Source organism: Podarcis cretensis, assembly GCF_951804945.1.
Source record: "Podarcis cretensis genome assembly, chromosome: 2".
In the NCBI taxonomy this organism is placed as follows: domain Eukaryota; kingdom Metazoa; phylum Chordata; class Lepidosauria; order Squamata; family Lacertidae; genus Podarcis; species Podarcis cretensis.
Genome location: NC_137171.1, coordinates 67,009,784 through 67,036,739, shown reverse-complemented (window position 1 = coordinate 67,036,739; position 26,956 = coordinate 67,009,784). Strand labels below are relative to the sequence as shown.

General features: G+C 43.6%; 1 protein-coding gene across 1 annotated transcript; it reads left to right on the top strand.

Moving 5' to 3' along the window:
* The first annotated feature begins 7,670 nt into the window (after nucleotides 1-7,670).
* On the top strand, nucleotides 7,671-22,420 carry HAVCR2 (hepatitis A virus cellular receptor 2). The gene is made up of 7 exons (XM_079968334.1): nucleotides 7,671-7,971; nucleotides 11,073-11,435; nucleotides 15,173-15,205; nucleotides 15,876-15,949; nucleotides 16,999-17,131; nucleotides 19,393-19,432; nucleotides 21,352-22,420. The coding sequence occupies exons 1-7, from the start codon at nucleotides 7,932-7,934 to the stop codon at nucleotides 21,443-21,445; spliced, it is 777 nt and encodes a 258-aa protein (XP_079824460.1). The 5' UTR covers nucleotides 7,671-7,931; the 3' UTR covers nucleotides 21,446-22,420.
* The last annotated feature ends 4,536 nt before the right edge of the window (nucleotides 22,421-26,956 follow it).

Genomic DNA, 26,956 nt, shown 5'->3' with positions numbered 1-26,956 from the left:
TGGTACTGCGGGGAGGGGGGTTCTGCATGAAAATCAGCTGAGTCCCTCTTCCACACAATGGCTACTGGCTCTCTTGCCAATGGACTTCCTATGTGTTTTCCCCTCTTTAAATTAGATTCTTTGGATCAGTGTGTTTTACTTTGAACCCTCATGATTTTATGAAACATTGTTTCTTTGCCTCAGGAATGAAACAGGAGTGTGCATGTATTAAACATTTCTACTAACTTCACTGCGTATGGCAGGTTTTTTTTTTAGTTGTCATTCTTGTGACATTAAGGGTTCAATCATACTTGCAGTGTTTTTCCTGTGAGTTGGCAAAAGAGGGCAGCACCTAACCTGCAAATTATGATTATTTTCCTCATAAGTACAATATTATTCTACCCACATTTATTTTAAAAAATGAAGAAATATCTTAGTTGTGGTTTTGCCATGACATGCTATGTTGCTGCCTTCATAAAGAATGTATTTAGTCATATCATGCATTAGGGACATGAGCAAACTAGTTTTGTACACCAAGTACAAGGAGAACCATGTACACCACCTTTAGATCCTTGCAAGATAAAGGTGGTATATAAATGTAAAAAAAGAAATATGTTTCTCTGCTTTGGAGTAATAGTACAGTGACACTTAGAAGCAGGGTGAAAACTACAGCCTTAGATGCAAACACTTTAAATCAGCTGTAGGATGAAGTAGTTCTCTTCCTTTTCTTCAGGAAACAGCTGAAAAGCATGGTCATTCTTAGAATGTCTTTTACAGTGGTACCTCGGGTTAAGTACTTAATTCGTTCTGGAGGTCCGTACTTAACCCGAAACTGTTCTTAACCTGAAGCACCACTTTAGCTAATGGGGCCTCCTGCTGCTGCCGTGCCGCCAGAGCACAATTTCTGTTCTCATCTTGAAGCAAAGTTCTTAACCCGAGGTACTGTTTCTGGGTTAGCGGAGTCTGTAACCTCAAGCATATGTAACCTGAAGCATATGTAACCCGAGGTACCATTGTATATCTGTTGAATGTATGTAATGATTCTTCCTTCCTAGATGGTCCCTGGTGTTCAGAGTTGTGTGCTTGATGCTAATATTGCAGTGCACTTAGTGATGCCCAGCCATAGTAAATGAGATGAAATAATTTAAGTAGATCTAGATTTATTTGTAGAGATAATTCTCTACAAATTTCTGTTCTTATCCTGAAAGAAAGTTCTTAACCCGAGGTACTATTTCTGGGTTAGCAGAGTCTGTACCCTGAAGTGACTGTAACCCGAGGTACCACAGTGCTAAGTGTCTCCCGGAGATAGTTTCTTGGCCAACAATTGCTTTTTGTTTTTTTGTTTTTTAATAGATATTTATTAGAGTTTTTCATAATAAAACAGATATCACAATCAGAAAAAAGAAAAGAAAAAACAGAAAAAAGACAATCAAAAATAACACAGCAAAAACAACAAAAAACAAAGAAAAAAATTATTCCTTACTATCTTTGTAACCCTCTTTCCTGACTTCCTCACATCTCCCTTTTCTGTGTTCCCCTTTACACAATCAAATTCAGCAATTTCCTACCCTCTTTCCAATCTTATACCCTATTTATACATTTCAACCTATTATGTCTTTGGTTTCTTTTCCTTTCCAATTAAACCATTTATCACATATTCTTTATAACTTAGTCCCTTATATCATTTGTTTAATCCCGACATAATAGTACTCTGGTCTTACCCTTTTTTCCCCAGTCATTTTTACATATTTCTTTTTACCGAATCACTAATGCCATATTACCTTTATATCCAACATCATTTTAATATTCAAACATTTTACAATGTTTTTGGAGGTATTCTTTGAACTTCTTCCAGTCCTCTTCCACCGACTCTTCTCCCCGATCTCGGATTCTGCCAGTCATTTCTGCCGATTCCATATAGCCGATCACTTGCATCTGCCATTCTTCCAAGGTGGGCAAATCTTGTGTCTTCCAATACTTTGCAATAAGTATTCTTGCTGCAGTTGTTGCATACATAAAGAATGTTCTATCTTTCTTTGGCACCAATTGGCCGACAATGCCCAAAAGGAAAGCCTCTGGTTTCTTAGGAAAGGTATATTTAAATACCTTTTTTAGTTCATTATAGATCATTTCCCAGAAAGCCTTAACCCTTGGGCAAGTCCACCAAAGGTGAAAGAATGTTCCCTCAGTTTCTTTACATTTCCAGCATTTGTTATCAGGCAGATGATAAATTTTTGCAAGCTTGACTGGGGTCATGTACCACTTATAGATCATTTTCATAATATTTTCTCTTAAGGCATTACATGCCGTAAACTTCATATCGGTGGTCCACAACTTTTCCCAGTCAGCAAACATAATGTTATGACCAATGTCCTGTGCCCATTTAATCATAGCTGATTTAACTGTTTCATCCTGAGTATTCCATTTTAACAGCAAGTTGTACATTCTCGAAAGTATCTTAGTTTTAGGTTCTAACAATTCTGTTTCTAATTTCGATTTTTCCACCTGGAAGCAACAATTGCTTTTGCCAGTGGGTAGAGGGCCTGGAGGGAGGCGGGTGGCGCTGTGGGTAAAACCTCAGTGCCTAGGACTTGCCGATCGTATGGTCGGCGGTTCGAATCCCTGCGGCGGGGTGAGCTCCCGTCTTTCGGTCCCAGCTCCTGCCCACCTAGCAGTTCAAAAGCACCCCTAAGTGCAAGTAGATAAATAGGGACCGCTTTATAGCGGGAAGGTAAACGGCGTTTCCATGTGCTGCGCTGGTGCTGGCTTGCCAGAGCAGCTTTGTCACGCTGGCCACGTGACCCGGAAGTGTCTGCGGACAGCGCTGGCTCCCGGCCTCTTAAGTGAGATGAGCGCACAACCCTAGAGTCGGACACGACTGGCCCGTACGGGCAGGGGTACATTTACCTTTAGAGGGCCTGGTGACAAATTCTGTGCTTCTTCACACTCGTCTTGACACAGTTGCTTCCCACTCACTGCATTCTGGGATCAAAAACCATGACTATAACTGTAGGAAATTAAAGAAAACCCCTTCCATGTGATTAGGAGATGACGATTTTGAAACCTAACTAAATAAAACAACTTGTGCATAATTTGCATGTCTCCCCTCAAGGCAGGGGAGGCCAGTTAGCTTGGGGGAGACTGCATCCCCAGTCAACTTCCTGCATACCTGCTGATAAACAGGCTCGTCATAAGCTGAGAAAGTGGGAACATTTAAAAGGACTCCTTTTATATATATAAAAAAGAACAAAATAAAGTGATGATGGAGCATTAGCTTCAAAGGCACTGGTCTGGACCACAGTTAGCTGGACTGCCATGCCTCCTTTGTCCACCATCTCTGGGTGTTATTGTTTTGTATTTAATTCCCACACACCCATGTGGCCTTAGGACAGGTATCAACCAAATTAAGAGCAAAAGTATAGAAGGAAGAGCTATGAATCTTGGCTAAGGGTGAGGTAAGTTGGAATCCAAAAATACTGAGAGAGCCATGGGTTCCTCAACCCAGTGCCCTATGTTATATATTTGCACTTTGGAATGAAGGGCAAAATACAAATTTAAAACAAACAAATAAAATGTATTTAATCAGTAAATAAATAATAATTATGTATGTCTTGGCTAGGGAAAATGTCAAGGGTTGAATCAGCAAGAATATAAACACCAGTCTATTCTTGAAATCAGCAATGGACAGCTTCCTTTTTTCTGTTTCATACAGGATGTGGTTTCAGCAGGCTCAAAAAGCTAGACTGAAACAGATAGCAATGGTACAGGGCTGTTTTGCAAGGACTGGCTTGTGACTGTCCACACTAGGTTTGTGCACTGGGTATGGGTTAAACTTTTTATTGGGTTGAAGGAGTAATGAGATGAATTGCTATTTTCTTCTCTTACAAAGTAAGATAGCGCTGTGGGTGGCGCTGTGGGTTAAACCACAGAGCCTAGGACTTGCTGATCAGAAGGTCAGCGGTTCGAATCCCCGCGACGGGGTGAGCTCCCATTGCTCGGTCCCTGCTCCTGCCAACCTAGCAGTTTGAAAGCACGTCAAAGTGCAAGTAGATAAATAGGTACCACTCTGGCAGGAAGGTAAACAGCGTTTCCGTGCACTGGTGGTTCGGAAGCTGTACACCGGCTCCCTCGGCCAATAAAGCAAGATGAGCACCGCAACCCCAGAGTTGGCCACGACTGGACCTAATGGTCAGGGGTCCCTTTACCTTTACAAAGTAACATGCTGCTTTTTCGTTTCTCCTTGGTTAAGAAAAGCAATTATTATGCTGAAATTACCAATATATTATTCAGTACATTGCATTCATTATTTACTGAACTTATGGATTTTAACAGGGGCTGTCTCCTGGGAGTTGGGGAGGGATCTACTGCTGGTGGCATTGCTATAAACAATTTATGTTAATCTGAAACTAAATCATTAGTGCATTGTTGTGCACTAATAAATGCTGAGAAAAGCATATCTTCATTAGCTATCCTCTCAATATTGTCTGAATTGAGTGCAATATTTATTTATGGTTGCTCATGCAAACCCCAGTAGTCAGTCAAAATAAGGCTTTGGAGTTCTTTAAGGCATTCACCATGTTCAGAAATCAACATTTATTGTGTATTGGATTTTATTGTGCACATGCACTAAAGTGCCACGACTTTGGTTGCTAGTAGTGACCAAAATTAAATCCCATTGATTTCAATGGGACTTATATTAAAATAATGACTAACTTGCCTCATTTAAGTGATTGGAACTTAAGCTCAATTAACTTAGCCTGGAGCCAACTCCATGGGTGGTGTTCAACTTTTACTTAGAGGAGACCTGTTGAAATTAATCAACACGACTAAGTTAGTTCCATTCATTTAAATGGCTCCACTCTGAATAAAATTTAGTTGAATACCACCTAGTGGGTGTCATGAAATCCACAAATAATACCCTCTGGGGGTGCAGTTTTTCTGAATTTTATCATTTTATCATTTTATCCGATTGCATGGAGCCCGGACAGCTCCGTGGTTTTCTTCGGAGCTGAGGGCGATGAAACAATCGCTGAGACGGCTAGAGCGTCGGTGGCAAAAAACTCACTCCGAATCTGACCGGACACAGGTTAGAGCTCAACGTCGAGCCTACCAAGTGGCGATAGCGACGGCGAAGAAGACTTTCTTCACCGCCTCTATTGCATCTGCAGAAAATAGTAGCAGGAGACTCTTTCAGGTGGTTCGTAATTTAACGGAACCACCTTTACCACCGGGGCCTTGTAAAGACCCCAAGATCTCCTGCAACGATTTTGCAAAGTTTTTTGCAGATAAAATCACTCATATTCGGAAGGAGCTAGACACCACCGTGGGAGCAGTGCCCGGCGGGAGAGTGCTAGAGCTCTGTCTGGTCAAGTTGCATGGAATCAATTTCAATCCGTTACCCCCGAGGATGTGGACAGGCTGTTTGGACGCGTGAAACCAACCACCTGTCTCCTGGATCCTTGCCCATCCTGGCTAATAAAAGCAAGCCGGGAAGGGCTGGGCGATGGGCTCTGCGGGGTGGTGAATGCTTCCCTCTGTGAGGGAACATTCCCAGATCCGCTGAAAGAGGCGGTCATTAAACCGCTTCTTAAAAAACCATCTTTAGACCCGGCCAGTATGGCCAACTATCGCCCAGTCTCAAATCTTCCTTTCTTGGGCAAGGTGATTGAGCGCGTGGTTGCTGAACAACTCCAGGCACGCCTGGAGGATGCGGACCATTTGGATCCCTTCCAATCGGGATTCAGGCCTCATCATGGGACTGAAACTGCCTTGGTCGCGCTGGTTGATGATCTCCGGCGAGCTAGGGACAAAGGTGAGAGTTGTTTCCTAGTTCTGCTGGATCTCTCAGCGGCCTTTGATACAATCGACCATAACATCCTACTGGACCGTCTAGAGGGGCTGGGAGCTGGGGGCACTGTTATACAGTGGTTTCGCTCCTTCCTCCTGGGCCGTGTTCAGAAAGTGGTGGTGGGGGATGAGTGTTCAGACCCCTGGGCCCTCACTTGTGGGGTGCCTCAAGGTTCCGTCCTCTCCCCCATGCTTTTTAACATCTATATGAAGCCGCTGGGAGAGATCATCAGGGGGTTTGGACTGGGTGTTCATCAATATGCAGATGATACCCAGCTCTACCTCTCTTTCAAATCAGAACCAGTGAAGGCGGTGAAGGTCCTGTGTGAGTGCCTGGAGGCGGTTGGAGGATGGATGGCGGCTAATGGATTGAGGTTGAATCCTGACAAGACAGAAGTACTGTTTTTGGGGGACAGGGGGCGGGCTGGTGTGGAGGACTCCCTGGTCCTGAATAGGGTAACTGTGCCCCTGAAGGACCAGGTGCGCAGCCTGGGAGTCATTTTGGACTCACAGCTGTCCATGGAGGCGCAGGTCAATTCTGTATCCAGGGCAGCTGTCTACCAACTCCACCTGGTACGCAGGCTGAGACCCTACCTGCCTGCGGACTGTCTCGCCAGAGTGGTGCATGCTTTAGTTATCTCCCGCTTGGACTACTGCAATGCGCTCTACGTGGGGCTACCTTTGAAGGTGACTCGGAAACTACAACTAATCCAGAATGCGGCAGCTAGACTGGTGACTGGGGGCGGCCGCCGAGACCACATAACACCGGTCTTGAAAGACCTACATTGGCTCCCAGTACGTTTCCGAGCACAATTCAAAGTGCTGGTGTTGACCTTTAAAGCCCTAAACGGCCTCGGCCCAGTATACCTGAAGGAGCGTCTCCACCTCCATTGTTCTGCCCGGACGCTGAGGTCCAGTGCTGAGGGCCTTCTGGCGGTTCCCTCATTGCGAGAAGCAAAGCTACAGGGAACCAGGCAGAGGGCCTTCTCGGTTGTGGCGCCTGCCCTGTGGAACGCCCTCCCATCAGATGTCAAAGCAATAAATAACTACCTGACATTCAGAAGATATCTTAAGGCAGCCCTGTTCAGGGAAGTTTTTAATCTGTGATATTTTAGTGTATTTTTGGTTTTTATGGAAGCCGCCCAGAGTGGCTGGGGAGACCCAGCCAGATGGGCGGGGTACAAATAATAAATTATTATTATAAATTATTATTTGAAGTTGATGCAGCTGCATGTATTAAAAACTCAAGATGTTGGCAAGATTAAGGCACAAAATAGGCAACAGCAGACAGCTGCTCACAGTGGTGCTTACCTGACCTTCAAACAGTAGTGTCTCTGCTGCTTAACACAAGGAGGTTAGTGCAATGCAAACACACCCGCAGACCCAAATTGGTGCTTCTGCTGGAGCATTTGAACTGCACAGACCTCACCCACTCCTTCCCAGTAATCAGTGATTCAGCTCTCCAGATAAGCACTGCCACACCACCATGTCCTCCACCCCTGGAAATGGGGAGGGAGGCTTGGTTGCTTCTCTTTCTCTTTAAAGACACAGTGAATGTGCATGCGCTAGATTAATTCTAATCTATTAGTTTCTTTAGCAAGCCATTAATTTGAAGAACATCAAGACCCTGTAATAGTTGAATCCTAGCCTGAATGCTAATTCCCTGTCTACACATAACTTTCCAGCCACACTTTGCAATAAAAAAAAGATGATGGTGTAGAACAGTATAATGAGAAAGCCTTTATCTTCACATTTAAATCTTATGGGCACTTTCTGAAGATTATGGGAGTACTGTACAGAACAAATCCCATCCTCTGATGTCCTGAGCAAAGCATTTTGTCATTGCTGTGGAAGTTTGTTGCCTTTTAACCAAGATGTCCACAGTATTTACAAAACACCAGCATTGGGTGGCCCAGTGAGATGTGAACTAACCACAGGGCGGGGAAAAGAAAGCAAGCCTGCTGCTGAGTTCTGTGACTTAGGTCACACATGATGTAGATCAGAAATTAGAGAAGTCAGAAGCTTGGTTGTGAAATGAGCATTCTGTTAAATCTCCGCTTGCAGTAGGAACAAAGCCACCCTCTGCTGCCATCTAAGCCTATACCATGTTTCCCCTGGAACGAATTCTGTTGGTGGTCTTTACAGGTAATCAAACATTAACAAAATTATAAATTATGGAGTTGCACTTCTGGGAAATCATTGTTTTAGACTTGTACAGAGTAATTGTTCAGTATGTAAATATTTAATTCTCTTTAATTCAAGACTAGACATCTGGCAAATGACTGTGATTTCTAACATACTCCTTTTAAGGCTGTAATACCAGATATATACCTAAATTGACTTGCCTCTTAGTAAACGTGCTTAGGGATGAAGATGCAGGAATGAGAGAAAGTTAACATGTTGCTGTTATTTGCATAAGGTATATGATTTCAAGAGCTTAGGCACTAATACTACATTCATTTCCTAACAGTCAGCATCAACCATGTGACATATTAAGATGTTATTGAGGCTGACTGCATGTAATGCATGTTCACTTAACTGGAACAGATCCTTGTGATAACCATGTGAAAACTATAAACCCTAGGTTTCCAGAATACCTGGTTCTGTGCTACAATATGCTATGATGTCCCTGCACAGTATCAATTTGTATGATTTGAAACACGGGGTTCAACAGCGTCAGCAAGAGCTGTGAGGATATGAGTCACATGCTATCAGCATACAGACTTCAGCATTTGAAAGAAAATGATATTCTGTTCCTGCAAAATCTGACCACAGTCCTTAACCGCCAAGGGGCTTCCCACCAGCGCAAATGCTCTTTTGTTTCTGGTAGAGAACATATTTTTATTTTCTTTTTCTCACACTAAAGCTAAATGTGATGGGAGAAATCATGCCTCATTTAGTCCCAAACAATCCTTTCCACATCTGGTTCAATATTTCCTACTTTTATCCTCCAGTCTGGTTCAGCAGCAAGTTGATTTCTATGCTTGTTCTTCATATAACAAAATGTTGAAAATGTTTGTTCACAATGATATGTGGAACAAAAGGGAACTAGATGTCAAAGCTTTTTCACCTAACGTCTTATAATCAGCAGAAACCTTCACCCAGAATTGGTCCAGTCTACATTCTTTTAAAAATGATTTCAATGAACCATCACATGTCACATCAACAGGTACATCTTGCTCTTCTGCAGATAGTTGTACATCACCACATTCAAAAGGATTCCTTACACATGAGTGCTCAGGATTTTGTGCAGGGAAGTAATCTCTGATGCTGGTCGCTAAATCACGCAGGTGCTCAGTGATGTAATGTTTTACTTATGGCATCAATTCTATGTCATTGGCCCCCAGAAATGTCTCCAGTGTTGGGATATTAGTGAGGCTACTACCTCAGCTTGCCCATAATCATAATTTTTAAATCACTGCCGCAGTCTTATCTTCAACATAAAAAATATTCACATCACTACCTTGAAGGCTTGTGTTGAGAGTGCTCAAGTATGTGAAAATGTCTGCTAAGTAGGCTACCATACACAACCACAGAAAGTTGTTCAACTGATCACATGAAATTTTGTATCTGTCAGAAAAACTATTGAGTCAGACCACTGATCCATTTGGCTCAGTATTGTCTCTACAGTTAATGGCAATAGTTCTCCATGATTTCAGATAAGGATCTCTGCCGGTCCTACCCAGAGGTGCCAGGGCATGCGCAAAGCAGATGCTCTACCCTGAGCTATTGCCTATCCCCAGACAGTAGGAAAAGTTCTCCATTGCTACACTGCAACTGAATTTTAAAAAAGGAACTGTGTATAGAACTTGCAAGTGCTCTATATGCAGAAGGCTTTTTATATGCTATTCCTTACTTGTAATCTGAGATGGTGCATCTTAGCAAAACTTTGTAGCATAAGTTTCTGCAATCTGAGGGATCTTGCATCTTCAAGACATAGGTGAAGGCTTGGTCAGGGCTTGATAAAGTATTGGTGAAGACTGAGTAGAAAACAGATGGAATTTTGTAATTTTGGTGGTGGTAGTAGTAATAGCAGCAGCAGTAGTAATTTATAATACAGTCCTTCTGTGCCCATTTCATCTCTGGCTTAAATGGATTAATTAGTTAAATACAGTACTTATTTGGAGTGAGGTTTTTATTCTTGCTTATTACCCAATAGAAACAACCAACTTTTTAATTTATTTGGTTTCTGCCCTACATCTGTTTCCTCCCACCCCCAAATGTAGCCACATAGCTTGACTCAGAAAACAAGAAAACAAAATGCTATGCTAATTACAGTGGCAATTTGCTTAGCTATTGTCCCTGTTGGACTTCCAAGCCGAGACCTGAATCCCAAACTCATAAGGCAAGATTCACTGAAAACCCTACCCACAAGCAGTGGGAGAGTCCTCTAAACTTGATAGTCCTTGGAAGAAATTAGAACTTATTTTTAGTTAAAAAGTAGAGAGCAAGGGCAAGAGCAAGAGCAAAAAAATGATAGGCATGTGAATCCGCCCCGTGGAGCGAACCATTTGCTCTCCTCTCCCCTGCCCCCTCTAAGCGCAAAAGCCCCAAGAAACTGTGTCAGAGGTTTTTACTCAGTCCCAGCTCACTTGCCACCCAGCAACTCTTACACAAGTTTTTCCCTTGAGCAGAGGCTGGATGATCTGTGGAAGGCTTTCACCGTGTATATAACAAGATAAGCAAGTCCCCTGGGTGTGTTCCATGGACCCCCAGGGGTCCAATGGTATTCCTCTGCTGATGGAAAGCTCTTTGATCCAGAAAAGAGTTTCTCAGCAGAACAGGGAGCCTATAACTCACCCTCTTCCCTGCAACCCCACTACCTTCCACATTGTTCCAAAGGTCCCCATTCAAAAATCAGATTCCTTCCCCATTCCTCTACGGTTCTATTAGCTCAAAGAGCTTTCTGATATTGAATGGACGCCATTGGATACAGCCCTATGAATCCGCCCCCCATAAATGACTAAACATTTTGTCATGGAGAAACATACTTACTGTTTGAGCACCCACATTATTGTTCAGCATAGTTTGGGTGTGTTTGCTCTTCATTTTCTGGGCTTCAACTCAAGAGACTGAGCCGAGGTGTTGGAATATGTGCCTGGGCAGAATATTTTCAAATTACCAAGTCAGCATAATATTAGGCTTTAGGAAAGTTGCTGAGATGGAAATCTTTTTACAAATACAGTGTTGTTCCCACAGTTTGTCATAATTCCATTCTTTTTTTCTTTCCTTTTTTGTAACTGTAGTGTCTTCCCCTACATGCTTGTTGACATCAGTTTCTGGGACTACAATACAGGGAAAAGTGGGCCAGAACATCACTTTACCCTGTCGTTATTCTACTGTGGAAAATGGGATCAGAACCATATGCTGGGGGCGAGGAAGTTGCCCTCTATCTTGGTGTTCCAGTCAAATTTTCCATACTAACGAATGGAAATCAATACATAAGAAGGATAGCAAGTATTATCTACTGGGAGATGTTCATCAAGGAGATGTGTCTCTGACAATTGTGAACGTAACACAAGAAGATTCGGGAACATACTGTTGTCGTGTGGACATAAGTGGCTTGTTCAACGATCTGAAACATAACATTGAAGTTGTGATTGAGAAAGGTGAGCAGAATGCTTCCACCAGGCATATGCCAGTTTGTCACTACCTAAGACAATATTTGCAGCATATTTTTAAGTTTGGCAAAATGTTAAAGGGTCTTGATAAAACTTTTTACAAAAAAATGTAGAGCTTCTGCTATGAAGGTTAGCAATCCAATAAATCCAATAAATCCAATAAATCATGTCTATTCCCCCCCCCCCAAACATGGGTAGCATCAAAAAATGATTATGCATATTTGCAGAGGATGGCTATCAATAGCTAAATGGAAATTATTTCTTGACTCGATGGGCTTTTGGTTTACTGCAGCAAAGCAGTTCTTTTGTCATCATGCCTGTCAGAGCTGCCTCTAGGTCCCAGCTCACAGAGGACCAACGCTAGGCTGTCGTTATGTACAAAAGTCTTTATTGAGGTTCAGTTTCCATTTCAAAGCCGCAGCACGCAGCTCTACGTCTTAAAGCCTAGACCGGCGAAGTACCGTCTGAGTCTCCTCCCCTATGACACCAGTTTAAGATCCTAGCCCTGCTCCACCTTTTACGCTGCTCTCTCCTCCTCTGGGTCCTCCTGCCCGCTGGGGCATTGCCCTTTCTGGACTCTTCCGACGCTGAGTCGCTTAGCTCCTCCCCCTCCCTCCGGCGGGCTTTAGGACCCGGTTCCCAATCCTCATTCTCTGCTGTCCCGCGCTCCTGTACATTTGAACTTGCCTCTCGCGCCAACCCAGTGACCTTCCTCCTGACCGTTACACTACTTCTGTCACTGCTTCCCTCTTCCGGGATACTGGCCGGATCTGACCTCCCCTCCGTTGTCTGACTCTCCGATGGAGGTGTGGTCAGCCCTGCCTTATCTTCTCTCCCTGGTGGAGAATGCACTGGCCCCGATCCTTGGGACTCTTCCCCCCCACTCTGCTCTGGTGGGGAAGCTGGTCCTGATTTCCAACTACTGCTCTGGGAGTCCCTGCTGCCCCCTTGCTTCTGGGGCGTTCCCCTTGGGAACCCCCTACCCCTGGCCACTGGCGCCCCCTTCTGTGAATCTTCCGATTCGCTGGAGAGGCTCATGGAATCCCTCGGTCCACTGTCCTCTTCTCCTACGCTCCCCTCAGATTCTTCCCCTTCGCTCTCCATCTCCTCTCTTCCCTGTGCCTCTGCTCCTGAACCCCTGACAATGCCCTTAAATCCTTCATAAATACCCAATAATCACATTTCCTTCACACACAAATATACACCTGTATTTGTACTCACAACTAAAGGTAGGGAGGAAGAGAGGGTTTCTGCTGTTACATACTCATATTCTTAGAATTAGTCCTGTGCCAAGCAAGACTTCAATCCAACAAGTTGATGGCTCAGATTTTCAGGCCATATGACATGCTGAAATATAAAAGTTGCACTTCCGGGTTAGCGCGATCGGCTAATGGCGGATTCCCTCCGAGCTCCGGAGGGAATCGGCTCTGTTGCAGATGGGTCTCACCGCGACGGCGACGCGGGGACCCTTAGAAACCGCAGGCGCGGAAGCCTGCGGACTTGGTGACTCGGTGGGCACCTCAAGCGCCCCCTGACCCACGAAGAGCCTTTTTAAAGGCTACGGAGAGGGTACGGAGAGTGGCGTGGTGCTGTGAGTAGACCGCTACTGCAGTGGAGCGAAGCCGCAAGCCATGGCCGGAGAGCGCTGACTTTTTTCCCTGAAATTTGGACTTGAAATAACCCGTGAGTAGAATGGAATTTGGACTTTAAAATTTTTACCTTTAAATTCGGTACGACCGGGGGATGTGCTAAAGGGAAGTCCGCACCCCCTCTATTTACAAAAGATTTAAAGCAAGGATCGGAGAACTAAGGTGGAGAGATCTTTTTTTTCGGTACGAGTTAAAATATATTAATTCCATGAATTTGACAGAAGAAGATTTGTGCTGGAGAGTAAGAGTTGAACTTTAGAAGCTTTTGTCTAACCCCCCCCCCCGACTAGGGAGTGTCCCTGTGTGTGAGCTGGAGGAAAAGGAACAAGGAGTTTGACAGCTGTCAAAGGAGCTGTCAAATGGGCAGTTAAAGGAAAAATTTTTTACTGTTTAACATCTCTCTGGACTAAATTTGCTACATTTGAATTAAAGTGCTTGGGAACAAAGTAGTTACAAATAACAAAGCAATAGATTTGTTGGGAAAGGACTATTAAGTAACTAGAATCCCCCTAGGGGAAACTTTGAAACAATACAATGGCTACAGATGGAAAATTACAGGCAGAGATAGAAAGAATGTTTCTTCTCGTGGGAATACTGCAAGAGCAAAGCATGGCTATGAACAAACAACTTATAACCTTGAACTCTAAAACAAGCAACCCTGCTGAATGCATAAAGGATCTGACTGAAACGAAATCTGCAGCTGAACCAGAGGAGACTTTTTTGGAACTGGAGGAGAGGGAAGAAGGAGTTAAGAAACTACAGGAGAGTACCAATTTGAAGCCTACACTGCTAGAACATAAAGAAGAAGATCTTGGGATTACCAATTTGCGAAAGATGCGAAAGTGGAAAGAGGAAGCCCATGGAACACTTGGAATATTGGAACTTAAAAGAAACAAGAAATAGGACTGGGGCTTCCTCTTTGAGCATGGGAGATCAGTTGGCTTGTTGCAGCAGCTGTTACCAAGTATTTTGGATGGAAGAAAATTTGATGAGACTGTGCCAGAGCTCCTTCGAGAACTGAGGACCAACAAAGAGGGCTACCAACAAAACCAGCAGAGAGAGACTGACAGAGACTTGAAGGCCTCTGATGTGAGGAATCCAGGCTAAGAACTGTTTTGTGGACACTTATTTGGGAAGGGACAGAAACCGGGGTAGGGAGGGAGGGGAGAACAGAATTTTAAAACTTTTATGACTTTTGTGTTTGGCTATTATGACCTACATTTAATATAAAAAGGGGAAAATTCGTGGAAGGGAATTTGGGTCGACCTTAGAAAAGGACTTAATATTTATAAGAAAATTGGATAAGTAAAATTTGGCCAAGTAATAAGAATTAATTTTAAAAATAACAATAATATGTTAAAGAAGAGAGATAAGAATTTGCTGAGTTAATTATTGGATTTGGGATGTATGAAGGGGGGGTGGGGGGAAGTCAGGGAGTGGGGTTAAGAAAGTAAGGTTATGAAATTATACATGTTTTGTTTTTGTTTTGATCTGTGTGTTTTTTAAAAAATGTGAAAACCCAATAAAAATTACTTTAAAAAAAAAATGAAATATAAAAGTTGCAGCAGGAATTTGGTTCATGATTAGAGGGCTTGGTCATAGCTGACCTCTGCTGGAATGAAAGGTAAAACTAAAAATGAGACAGCAGTTGATCTCCTGCTAAAAGGAAGAGACCACTGGGCAAGTCCAAAGTATATGTGTGAATGCAACTTCTGCACAGCCATCCATAGTTTGGTAAACCTCAATGACCAGTAGATGTTCACACGATTCTTTACTATATTAGCTTCAGGCACAAGTGCTAAATATATTCCATTGTATCTAATGCTTTTGGGGCTTGTACCCAAAGCTAATATAGCAGTAGTGTGGAACCTTAAGCCTGCAAACTAAATAGACCTGCCAGGTACTGTCAAATGGTCTGTGAGACAATTTATTCCAAACAGGACATACCTGTAAGAACTTTGGCCCTTGGAACATTGGACAGGTACAAATCAGGTAGTTGGGCTCAAAGAGGTTCACTTACATTTTTGCTAAATATGGTATGGTGCAACTGACTTATCTGTTCTTTTTCTTAATCAGGGAACTGGAGTCCAACTTCAGCTAGAGTACCAGGTATGTGTATATAGATGGATTGTGAATTTGTTAGTCTCCATTGGTTAGTCTCAAGTCTAGTGAAGCATGGAGTGAAATGAAGTGTTGACTGTAACTCTGAAAAAAAAGAATAAAGAATAAATTAGAAGAAATAGTGAGTGTGCTTAACTCCCATTTTAAACTGACAACACTAGATTTTATTATCCATGCATATAACATGGGACTCATCATCCAGGAGTATCCCTTTATGTATTCAAAGACAAAGACATGTATAATTATAATTATAATTATTTATTTGTACCCCACCCATCTGGTGGCTCCCAATAGAATATTAAAAATACAATACAACTTCAAACATGAAAAACTTCCCTAAACAGGGCTGCCTTCAGATGTCTTCTAAAAGTCAGATAGTTGTTTATTTCATTGACATTTGATGGGAGGGCGTTCCCCAGGGCGGGCACCACTACCGAGAAGGCCCTCTGCCTGGTTCCCTGTAGCTTTGCTTCTCGCAATGACGGAACCACCAGAAGGTCCTTGGCGCTGGACCTCAGTGTCCGAGCTGAACGATGGGGGTGGAGATGCTCCTTCAGGTATACTGGGCTGAGGCCATTTAGGGCTTTAAAGGTCAGCACCAGCACTGTGAATCCAGGTTGTATGAATGAGTATGCTGCTTTATCTTTGCTTTGTCTAGCTACTATACACTTCACTGAAACTTACTTTGCTTTGGAACCAAGATGGATGTCCAGCACACAATCCCCACAGGATGTAGGTATCTGCATGGCCTCTTTGCAGATTGATGGTAATGTTACATAACTTTTAGGTACAAAATGTCCTTCCAAAACTTATCTGTGTTAAATATTGTTCTTTCTTGTTATTGCTATACATCATTTTTGGTGAGTGAAACCATAAATAAGCGACTTCTTCTTTTCCTCTTACATGAAGCCTTTGGCAGACTCTCTTATCCCCCCCCCCCATACTCTACTCTATTAAGCTTAAGTATAACTAAATTAATATTCCTTCTTGTTTTATCTCGCCTCCATCCTCCACCTACTGTCTTTCCCTGTGATTGTTCTCAGATTGAAAGTGTCCTTTTCTGCTTTGTAAAGTATTGTGCACATAGATGGATATATAAAACAGACATTTTTACCATTAGGATAATAATTTACTGTATTTTTCTGTGTCTAAAACACCTCCATGTATAAGATGCTCCCTATTTATGGGGACTCAAATTTAAGAAAATGGGAGGATATTGCCCAGAGTTGTTGAGCTTTTTTGGGGTGATTGCAAAAAAAAAAAAACACAAAAAACCACTCACCCACCATAATGAGCAGCACAACTCGAAAAACCCACCAATCGTTAGCCAGCGCGACAACAGATGACGCAAATCACCCCCCCATTGCCACCACCACAGCAAATTGAAAGCAGTGCTTGCCGCAGCCACCAATCACCCACCCAAACACAACTGACAATCTCCTGCTCCCGAAAACGACCAATCCTCCATGCCAATTCTGCACTAAGCGTGTATAAGACGACCCCCCCCCCCCAGTTTGGAGATCATTTGAAAGGGAAAAAAACACTTGTCTTATACACAGAAAAGTACGGTATCTCATCAGATTTCATGAGTACAAGCATAATTTTCAGTACTATAACACTCCTAGCAGATTAGCTCACCTCATCTAAATTACCCTATTAATTCCATTTCTGTATAAGTAACTTGTTTGAAAGGTAATCTGTTATATCTGGACATAAGTGTTTGTATTGCACTTTTCAGTTTCTACTCAGCGAGGTCATTTCTGTATTATTATTTTTTGCAGAATATTTATGTACATTTTACCACACTAACAAGAGAAGAAAGAAAAGAAGAACCTTCAAGGACAGCCCTATATGTTGGCATTGGAACATGTGCAGTAGTATTATTGCTCATTGTGGCAATGCTGGCACTTAAGTGTAAGTATTCCTGTAGTTTTGCAGAATTTCGCTGTATATTTTTCAACATTGGCAAATGAGGGAGTGTCAGGGAACTGCCATCGGAGCCAGAGGGAGAGGGAGGGCTCCAGAGGGATTCCGGAGAGCGTCCTGGGATGGGGAGAAGCAGCCCATCTTCTGGGGAAGGAAATCAGCGTAGCACCAGTAGAGAAGGGGGGCAGATGGGGGAGTCGGCGAGGCGGTCCCACGACTCTTCGCCGGGGACCAGCGGGGAGAGCACGGGTCCTCCGCTGCCCACACCCTCCTTGCACAGAAGGCTTCCGCGCAGGGAGAGTAGGCGGAGACTAGGCGACAAAGAGCTTCTTTGCTGGAAGAAGTTCAAGAAACGCCCACTGACGGATTCTGCCAGCAATTGAGACAGCCACGGGCGAGTGGCTGTCCGGACAGAAAAGGTTCACTCAGGCAACCCAGCCAGGTGTGGCACCGATTTACGCACAAGCAACCCCTAGAACCATCACAGGGAGGGAAGACAGAATCTCTCAGGGCTAGTGCTGGAAGAGATGCAGTATCATTATTAGTCAATATTTGTGGGACTAAAGGATTGTATTCAATGCAGCGCTATGTCAAGGTCCCAATAGTGTAAGGATCACCACTAGCACAATGGGTCTTTTTGCCTCTCCTCCCCTCGTGCAGTGGTGTAGCATGGGTTTGCCAGCTCCTGGGATGGGGCAAGTATTGCACCTCCTGGTAGACTGGGTAGCTGGGGTGGGGACACGCACCAGGGGATGCTTGTGGAGGATGAACAGAGCCCGCCGTCAACAGGCTACTTGCCCGTTGCCTCTATCCACCTGCCCACTAGTCAAACTCACCTGCCAGCAGGACTCTGTGCCTGTTGTGGGAGCACAGTCAGGTGTGTGCCCAGGGTCATGGCCTCCCTGGCCCATCACACCATGCCTCTGCCCTCATGTGCCCTCTAAATCTGTTCTGGAGTATCCTACATCCCTCTGTTGGTTCGCACCAGCACAAGTACACATATAGAGAGCAGTTCTCATGGATGTATTTCAAAAATATTTGGACCGTTTGGCTTTGAGATATTGAGTTGTGCATGTGGTTATTATTTTGGCATTGTATATATTAGTTAAGGTTTCATGTACAGTGGTACCTCGGTTTACGAATAGCCCTGTTTACGAACTATTCAGTATAAGAACTCGACAAAACCAAAAGTAGTGTTCCGGTTAGTGAACTTTACCTCGGTCTACGAACGGAAGCCGAATGGTGGAAGGGGACCGGTGGTGGGAGGCCTCATTAGGGAAAGCACATCTCGGTTTAAGAACAGCTTTGGTTTAAGAACAGACTTCCGGAATGGATTAAGTTTGCAAACCGAGGTACCACTGTATTATAAATTGTTAAAATGTCATACATTATTGTTAAGGAATTTTTGTAAACTATACACAGAGTTGCTAAATTTGTGGATTACAGCTCTCATCATCCCTGGCTATTGGTCATGCTGACTGGGGCTCATGGGAGCTGAATTCCAGCAACATGTGGAAGACCACAAGTTCTCCATCCCTGTCCCAATATAAACACAAAGCTTTTCATGCCACTGCATGCAACGCCTGTCAATTTACAACTTTTCTATGCCTCTAGCAGAGGAGCCAAATCCTAGGGGCAGAGGAGTCTTTGGCAACCCAGTAAAATATTTGGGGGGTGGGGGGCAAAGTTGATGGGCATTGCTATTCAACTGGTATGTGTATGCCACATCATGAGAGCAGTTATGTAGGGTGGGGCTTACCAGCCCCCGCAATATTTTATTCAAGTTGGCACCTCTGCTTTTAATAAGTCCAGTCCACAGATGTTATAGCAGCCACCAATCCTTGTTTTTGTTGTTGTTATTCACTAAAAGCATAGCATCTTTTACAAACAACCATATATAGTTAATAATTAACATTTTTTAATACCAATAAACACAAACGGTATTCATTGCCAATTACTGTAATTCATTATTCTAATACTGTGGAGTAGTAACCTGGTTGTCTCTTGCCCTATTTTCATCAAAATTGATTTTGGAACAATGAGAGTGCAGACATATTACAGGTAATGCCTTACTAGCAAAATCAGGATGATTTACTTGCTGCATACAAATATGGAAATAGGACAGACTTTCTGGAGGGCAGTAATATCAGGAAGTACTGTTTGGTAGTTCCTCTATAATAATCTCACTCTTAATCTAATGAAAGCAACTGCCTTTTATATTATTTATGCTTTTTAAAAACATCCCACAGGGTATTTACACAAGAAGCAGAAGATGAGTAATTCTATAAGGTAATTACTATTCAAGTCTGTTTCTAGTTTAATGCTAAGAAGAGTAGATGCTATAGTAATTCTACAACTTGCAATTGTTCTGGTACAAAGTGAAGTAATATTACAGTTGGAGAGTTCAGCACGAGTGCTACATATTCACATTCACTGGAAATATATAGGTAACATCATGGGTTACATTAAGATGTTTATAGGCCTGGATTTAAAGCATGCAAATACTTCCATGTGTGTCAAACAGCAGCACCCCCAAGGCCACATGGGGCTAGTTATGAGAAGCAGACAGAAGGGTAGGCCTGAATATCAATTTTCAAAATGAGGGGAATTTCAAAAGCAGATTATGAAATGAAGTAATGGTCTGCTGCTTAAAGAAAAGGTAAAAAAAGAAACCCCCAAAAACCCCACTGGGTATATTGAGTTATTTCTGGTGACCATTTCTATCTCTCAGTACATCCTTGAGAACAATGCTATGGCATTTGCAGAGTAATTACCGTATTTTTCGCTCTATAAGACGCACCAGACCACAGGGCGCACCTAGTTTTTGGAGAAGGAAAACAAGAAAAAAAATATTCTGAATCTCAGAAGCCAGAACGGCAAGAGGGATCGCTGCGCAGTGAAAGCAGCAATCCCTCTTGCTGTTCTGGCTTCTGGGATAGCTGCGTAGCCTGCATTCGCTCCATAAGACGCACACACATTTCCCCTTACTTTTTAGGAGAGAAAAAGTGAGTCTTATAGAGCAAAAAATACAGTATTTTAGGGAGAGGGAGAATGCTGTTGCCACAAAACTGGTGGTGGCTGCAGCAAAACACAAAGCTGTGGATATGTTTTGTCCCCCAGATTTTAAAATTCAAGCCACGAATTTTCACTTGGTAACTTTCAGTTCAGCACTAGAAAACATATGACCATTATTTGTCCATTTTGTTTGGTCCTGAGTTATTTCTAGAGATGTTGATAAGGTACAATTTTGATGGTTTCAGAAAACAAGTCTTCCTCAGGTTATCCTTAATTGGGCCCAGATTGTTTCAGTTTGTGTATGATTTGTAATGGGATTTTTACATCTGCCCTCTCCGACACTTCTTCTGAATTTTTTAAAAAGTAAGGAGCTGGCAGGGAGGTGACATAGACCTCAGGTGTATGGCCTGGATGCTGCAGCACATGTTCATAGCAGCATCAAGATGCAAACCCAAGGCAGCCAAAGCCATTCTGAGTATAGGTCACCAAGACAGTACCCCTAGCTTGGAGAAGAATCAGGAAGAAACTAAAGCCTGAAAGGAAGTGATCTACTTTACCAACAAATAGTTACTAAAAAAGAAGGAATCAGTGAGGAAGAACTGGCTGTCTTTCTTTCTATCACGGTCTCTCCCTCACGGGGTCAGGTAGCTTATTGCAAGTGTTGTTGCTTTACTCGCAGAAATAAAAACTTTAAAATCAATGAAAGCAGTACAAACAACAACACAACAAAAATATTTAAAAGGCCAAATTAAAAAGAGGTGTCTTGATACCTTTTCTAAAAACAAGGAAAATCGTAACTCTGAGGGGAGCACGTTCTAGAATATGATAGCGATAAGGAGAAAGAGCTCTTGTGCATGACTATCAAGCGGGCCTCTGCAGATGGCAGTATCCTCAAAAGGGCCCATCCTGCAAGAACTAAATAGCTGAACAGCTTCATAACAATACACAGGGTTCTTTAGGGAGCCAGGTCCTAGGTCAGAATAGCTAAACACACCTGTGTGTCTTAAACTCCTGCCTCGAGAAAACTGAAGGGAATTGGTGCATAGACTAACCTAGAGGGTAGACTCCAAAAATTGGGGAATACTAAAATTTGTTGAATGATCAAACTTGTTATTTTAATGATAGTGTAATTGCTATGGCTTCACATATTTCATTTAGCCCAAACGTGATTTATATTTGCTTTCTCTTTCCAGTCAGGTGGCAATCTCAAGCTCAGCCACTGGAGGAATTCGACATGTTATGGAGACTGGTGTCCGTGCACCGGAAAATATTTATGAGATGGATTAGAATAAGAATAATATGCACAGTTTAGATTGTGTTGACAACTACACCAAGAGGTGTTACTTGGAGCAGACTGGCTATCAAAAAGATATCAGTAAAACAACGAGTATGTCCGGATAATTTGCCATGCAAAATATTTGGAGGGCACCAAATTGGAAAAGGATGCCATAACCAGTTTCTCCTTCTGAAGAACCATGCCACAGTCGCCTACTGTCTGTTTAATTGGCCATCCATCACCTAAAGGCACAGATACAACTTCTTAGGTCTTTTATGCATATCATGCAAGTGAGGTTCTCTCAATTAAAAGAATTAGCCATGTGACTGCTGCTGAAAACTTTACTACATGGAATCTTTCCCCACAAGATGGACCAGTTTTCCAGTCCTTGGGGTCAAGTACTGGGATAACATATTTCATTGGGTATTCTGATTGAAATCAGAGGGTTGGCAATGCAATTCACATGGTCATAGTCTTGGCTGACATCCCTGAGTACAATCACAGTCTCCATAAGATTGATATAATCTGTTGTATTGTACCACCACGAGCTGTAATTAGTAAGTTTCCTTTCCCCCTTAATTATCGATCTGCTTACATCGTTATGTGTGCTCCTCCTTTTTGTTGCCCATAATTTTTTAAACTTTCTTGCAAAATAAAACTTTAGCTTTTTTATAAAAAAAAAGAGGGGGAAGGAAACAAGAGGGACAACTCAGATATACAACTTAATGCAGATTAGTCATTTATAGTCATCTGCAGATCAGAGGGAAAACTATGTTCTAATTTTTCCAGTGGCTCACTAGAGGGCACTAAAAGTACTACTTTGATATATCCGTTTGAGTTTTATATTCCACACGGGCTTTCCATTTCCTGGAGACCAGGAGTTTCAAGATTTTACTATTATGTGTCCTTTACTATGTGTGTCCTTCTAAATCACACACACACAAACATGGCAAAACCCTGAAAATAAATAAAGATTATTTCCTGTATTTTGCTGATTAGCAGTTTTATTTGGGAATTCCCAGTTTGTGAATTGACTCTCTTCAACCATGTTGTTGTTGTTTAGTCGTTTAGTCGTGTCTGACTCTTCGTGACCCCATGGACCAGAGCATGCCAGGCACTTCTGTCTTCCACTGCCTCCCGCAGTTTAGTCAAACTCATGCTGGTAGCTTCGAGAACACTATCCAACCATCTCGTCCTCTGTTGTCCCCTTCTCCTTGTGCCCTCCATCTTTCCCAACATCAGGGTCTTTTCCAGGGAGTCTTCTCTTCTCGTGAGGTGGCCAAAGTATTGGAGCCTCAGCTTCAGGATCTGTCCTTCCAGTGAGCACTCAGGGCTGATTTCCTTCAGAATGGATAGGGTTGATCCTCTTGCAGTCCATGGGACTCTCAAGAATCTCCTCCAGCACCATAATTCCAAAGCATCAATTCTTCGGCGATCAGCCTTCTTTATGGTCTCTTCAACCATAGGTGGTATCATGTAAGACACTGGCCAACACTGCATTGCCCACATGGTATCTGGACTATTATGCTGATGGAAGAAATAACTTGGTACCACAGATTTATTAATGAAAAAGCAAAGACAGATAAATTCCAATGCATAGAGTGGTACCTTATTTCTTATATTAACACCCATCGTTTACATCAGGAACCTTCATCAGCCACACCAGAAATTTGGAAATTATAATAACATATTTTTACAACACAGTCAGGATCATTGTTTAATGTTAATGACTATATGTAATAACAATGATTTATTACTTATACCCCGCCCATCTGGCCGGGCCTCCCCAGCCACTCTGGGCGGCTCCCAACAGAACATTAAAAGCACAATAAAACATCAAACATGAAAAACTTCCCTGAACAGGGCTGCCTTCAGATGTCTTCTAAAAGTCAGATACTGTAGTTGTTTATTTCCTTAACATCTGATGGAAGGGCGTTCCACAGGGTGGGCACCACTACTGAGAAGGCCTTCTGCCTGATTCCCTGTAACCTCACATCTCACAGTGAGGGAATCGCCAGAAGAACCTCAGAGCTTGACCTCAGTGTCCAGGCAGAACAATGAGGGTGGAGACGCTCCTTCAGGTATACTGGGCTGAGGCCATTTAGAGTTTAAACAGTCAGCACCAACACTTTGAATTGTACTCGGAAACGTACTGGGAGCCAATTTAGGTCTTTCAGAACTGGTGTTATATGGTCTTGGCGGCCACTCCCAGTCACCAGTCTAGCTGCCACATTCTGGATTAATTGTAGTTTCTGGGTCACTTTCAAAGGTAGCCCCACGTAGAGCACATTGCAGTAGTCCAAGTGGGAGATAACTAGAGCATGTACTACCCTGATGAGACAGTCTGTGGGCAGGCAGGGTCTCAGCCTGCATATCAGATGGAGCTGGTAGACAGCTGCCCGGGACATGGAATTGACCTGCGCCTCCATGGACAGCTGTGAGTCCAAAATGACTTCCAGGCTGCACACCTGATCCGTCAGGGGCAAAGTTACCCCATTCAGGACCAGGGAATCCTCCACACCTGCCTGCCCCCTGTCCCCCCAAAACAGTACTACTGTCTTGTCAGGATTCAACCTCAATCTGTTAGCCGCCATCCATCCTCCATCCATCTCCAGACACTCACACAGGACCTTCACCGCCTTCACTGTTTCTGATTTAAAGGACAGGTAGAGCTGGGTATCATCCGCATACTGATGAACACTCTGCCCAAACCCCATGATGATTTCTCCCAGAGGCTTCATATAGATGTTAAAAAGCATGGGGGAGAGGATGGAACCCTGAGGCACCCCACAGGTGAGAGCCCAGGGATCTGAACACTCATCCCCCAACACCACTTTCTGGACATGGCCCAGGAGGAAGGAACGGAACCACTATATAACAGTACCTCCAGTTCCCAGCTCCTCTAGATGGTCCAGAAGGATGTCATGGTCCATCGACCAAAGGCTGCTGAGAGATCCAGCAGAACTAGGAAACAGCTTTCACCTTTGTCCCTAGCCCGCCGGAGATCATCAACCAGTGAGACCAGTGCAGTTTCAGTCCCATGATGAGGCCTGAATCCTGATTGGAAGGGATACAAGTGGTCCGCATCCTCCAGGTGTGCCTAGAGTTGTTCAGCAACCACTCGCTTAATCACCTTGCCCAAGAATAGAAGATTTGACACTGAGCGATAGTTGGCCATATTGCTTGGGTCGAAAGATGTTTTCTTAAGAAGCGGTTTAATGACCGCTCCCTCACAGAGCAGAGCATTCACCACCCTGCAGAGCCCATCACCCAGCCCTTCCCAGCTTACTTTTATGAGCCAGAATGGGCAGGGTCAAGGAGACAGGTGGTTGATTTCACTCGTCCAAGCAGCCTGTCTACATCCTTTGAGGTAACAGATTTGAATTGATCCCATACAACTTGACTAGACAGTACTCCAGCACTCTCCCACCCTGGCCCTGCTCCCACGGTGGAGTCTACCTCTTTCCGAATCTGAGCGACTTTATCTTCAAAAAACTGCCAAGGGGTGCATGCATGCCTGTGGTGAGTGGGGCTGAAACGGATGATGAATAAGGCCGAAGTGGCAGCAGAGCCACTTCATTCTCCCGTGCACCATCTGTTCACATGCATTGCACAAGCATGTACCTTGGTTATCAGTCCTTTATTCTCGCATACTCTTCTCACTCCATCCTTCTATTCTCTTGTTAATTTGCATATTCTCTCTCTCTCTCTCTCTCACACACACACACACACACACACACACCCCTTCCCATTTTCTCTCATCCCCTCTTTGCCCCTCTTCTCCCCATGGGGCAATTGGACTTAGGAAAACAAGTTTCCCTTAGTTCCAGATTTCCCCTGAAGGTTTGTGGAGTCTACCTCTTTCTGAATCTGAGCAACTTTATCTGCAAAAAACTTTGCAAAATCATTGCAGGAGATCTTGGGGTCCTTACCGGGCCCCGATGGTGAAGGTGGTTACGTTAGATTGTGAACCACCTGGGAGAGTCCCTTGCTGCTGTTTTCTGCAGATGCAATAGTAGCAGCAAAGAAGGTCCTATTCACTGTTGCTATCGCCACTTGGTAGGCTCAACATTGAGCTCTAACCCATGTCCGGTCCGATTCAGAATGAGTTTTTTTGCCACCAGCATCTCAGCAATTGTTTCATTGCCCTCACCCCTAGAAAAAACCATGGGGCTATCCGGGCTCCATATAATTGGAGAGGGTGCTTTGGAGCCAGACAGTCGATAGCCCTGGTTAACTCCGCATTCCAGCAGGACACCAAGGAATCAGCTGAAAGGCTATCAACATGGGATAAAACATCTACCACCACTCTCTGGAAAACATTTGGATCCATTAAGTGGTGGGGGTGGACCATCTGAATTGGTCTCACCTCCCTGTAGAGGAGAAGGGTTGCGAAGAAGTCCAGTTGCACCAAGAAGTGATCCAACCATGGCACTTCTTTTGTTTCACTTTTGCTTTGTGTCAGATCACCCACATCCATAGAGGTGAACACCAGGTCTAAGGCATGTCCATGACTATGAATTGGGCCAAACTTATTTAGGGACAGCCCCATGGAGGCCATACTTTCAACAAAGTCCTAAGTGGCCCCTTGTAAGGTTGTGTCAGCATCCCCTACGACAACCAAGCTAGGTGTCTCCAGGAGCACATCCGCCACGACCTGAAGCAGCTCAGGCAGGGAATCCTTGGTGCAGCGGGAAGGTCGGTACACCAAAAGGAATCCTGTACTGCTCCTATTGCCCAGCTTTCAGAACATGCACTCAGAAAACTGGGTCTTCCCAATAGGCCTGGTGTAAGCTAATGACTTCCTAAAAATCACTGCACCTCCCCCTCCCTGCCCATATGATCTGGGTTGCTGTGCGTAAGAGAAACCTGGTGGACAAGCAGCGGCAAGAATAGGCCCATCTGCCTCAACTAACCAAGTCTCTGTTACACATGCCAAGTCCTCCATCCATGATCAAGTTGTGGATGTCAGTAGTCTTATGAATCAATGACCTGGCATTACACAGCAGCACCTTCAGGTCATGTGGGTCTCCCTTGTTGATTCCAGTATCCTTCCAGTTAAAACCAGACCTGGAGGCAGAGATACTCTTAAAAAAACGACTAAACCTGCCTCCTCAGTAATGACATGTCAGTGTAGCTCCTCCTTCTGCCTGTGAGTTCGGGTGTCTCAGTACATTATCCCCTGTGGAACCTGCCCCAGCCATTCTGTTGGCTGGGGCCGCTGGAAAGCATATGCTACTGTATACAATTACTTTCTGGTAACTTCACCCACAATTCCATGCCATCTTTCATTTTCATTTCATTTTTTAGTTTTGGTTCTTTCGTTTCATTGGTTGTGTGTCTGTTTACTTACCTTCAAAAATTAATACAAAACATTTTCTTAAAAATAAAGTTGGTAATGGACAATGAAATAGAAATCAAATGTCCCTGCAGTTGGTTTTTATTATTATTATTATTTTGAAGAGGGATAATTGACCATGGGTCTCCTGTGTTACACCCATTTGGCCGTTAGAAGTACAGAG

Coding starts and splice junctions, on each gene's coding strand:
- HAVCR2 (XM_079968334.1), top strand. CDS start 7,932: ATGTTTCCCCTGGAACGAATTCTGTTGGTGGTCTTTACAG. Junction 11,436..15,172: donor TGAAGTTGTGATTGAGAAAG/GTGAGCAGAATG, acceptor TTTCTTAATCAG/GGAACTGGAGTCCAACTTCA. Junction 15,206..15,875: donor AACTTCAGCTAGAGTACCAG/GTATGTGTATAT, acceptor TGCTTTGTCTAG/CTACTATACACTTCACTGAA.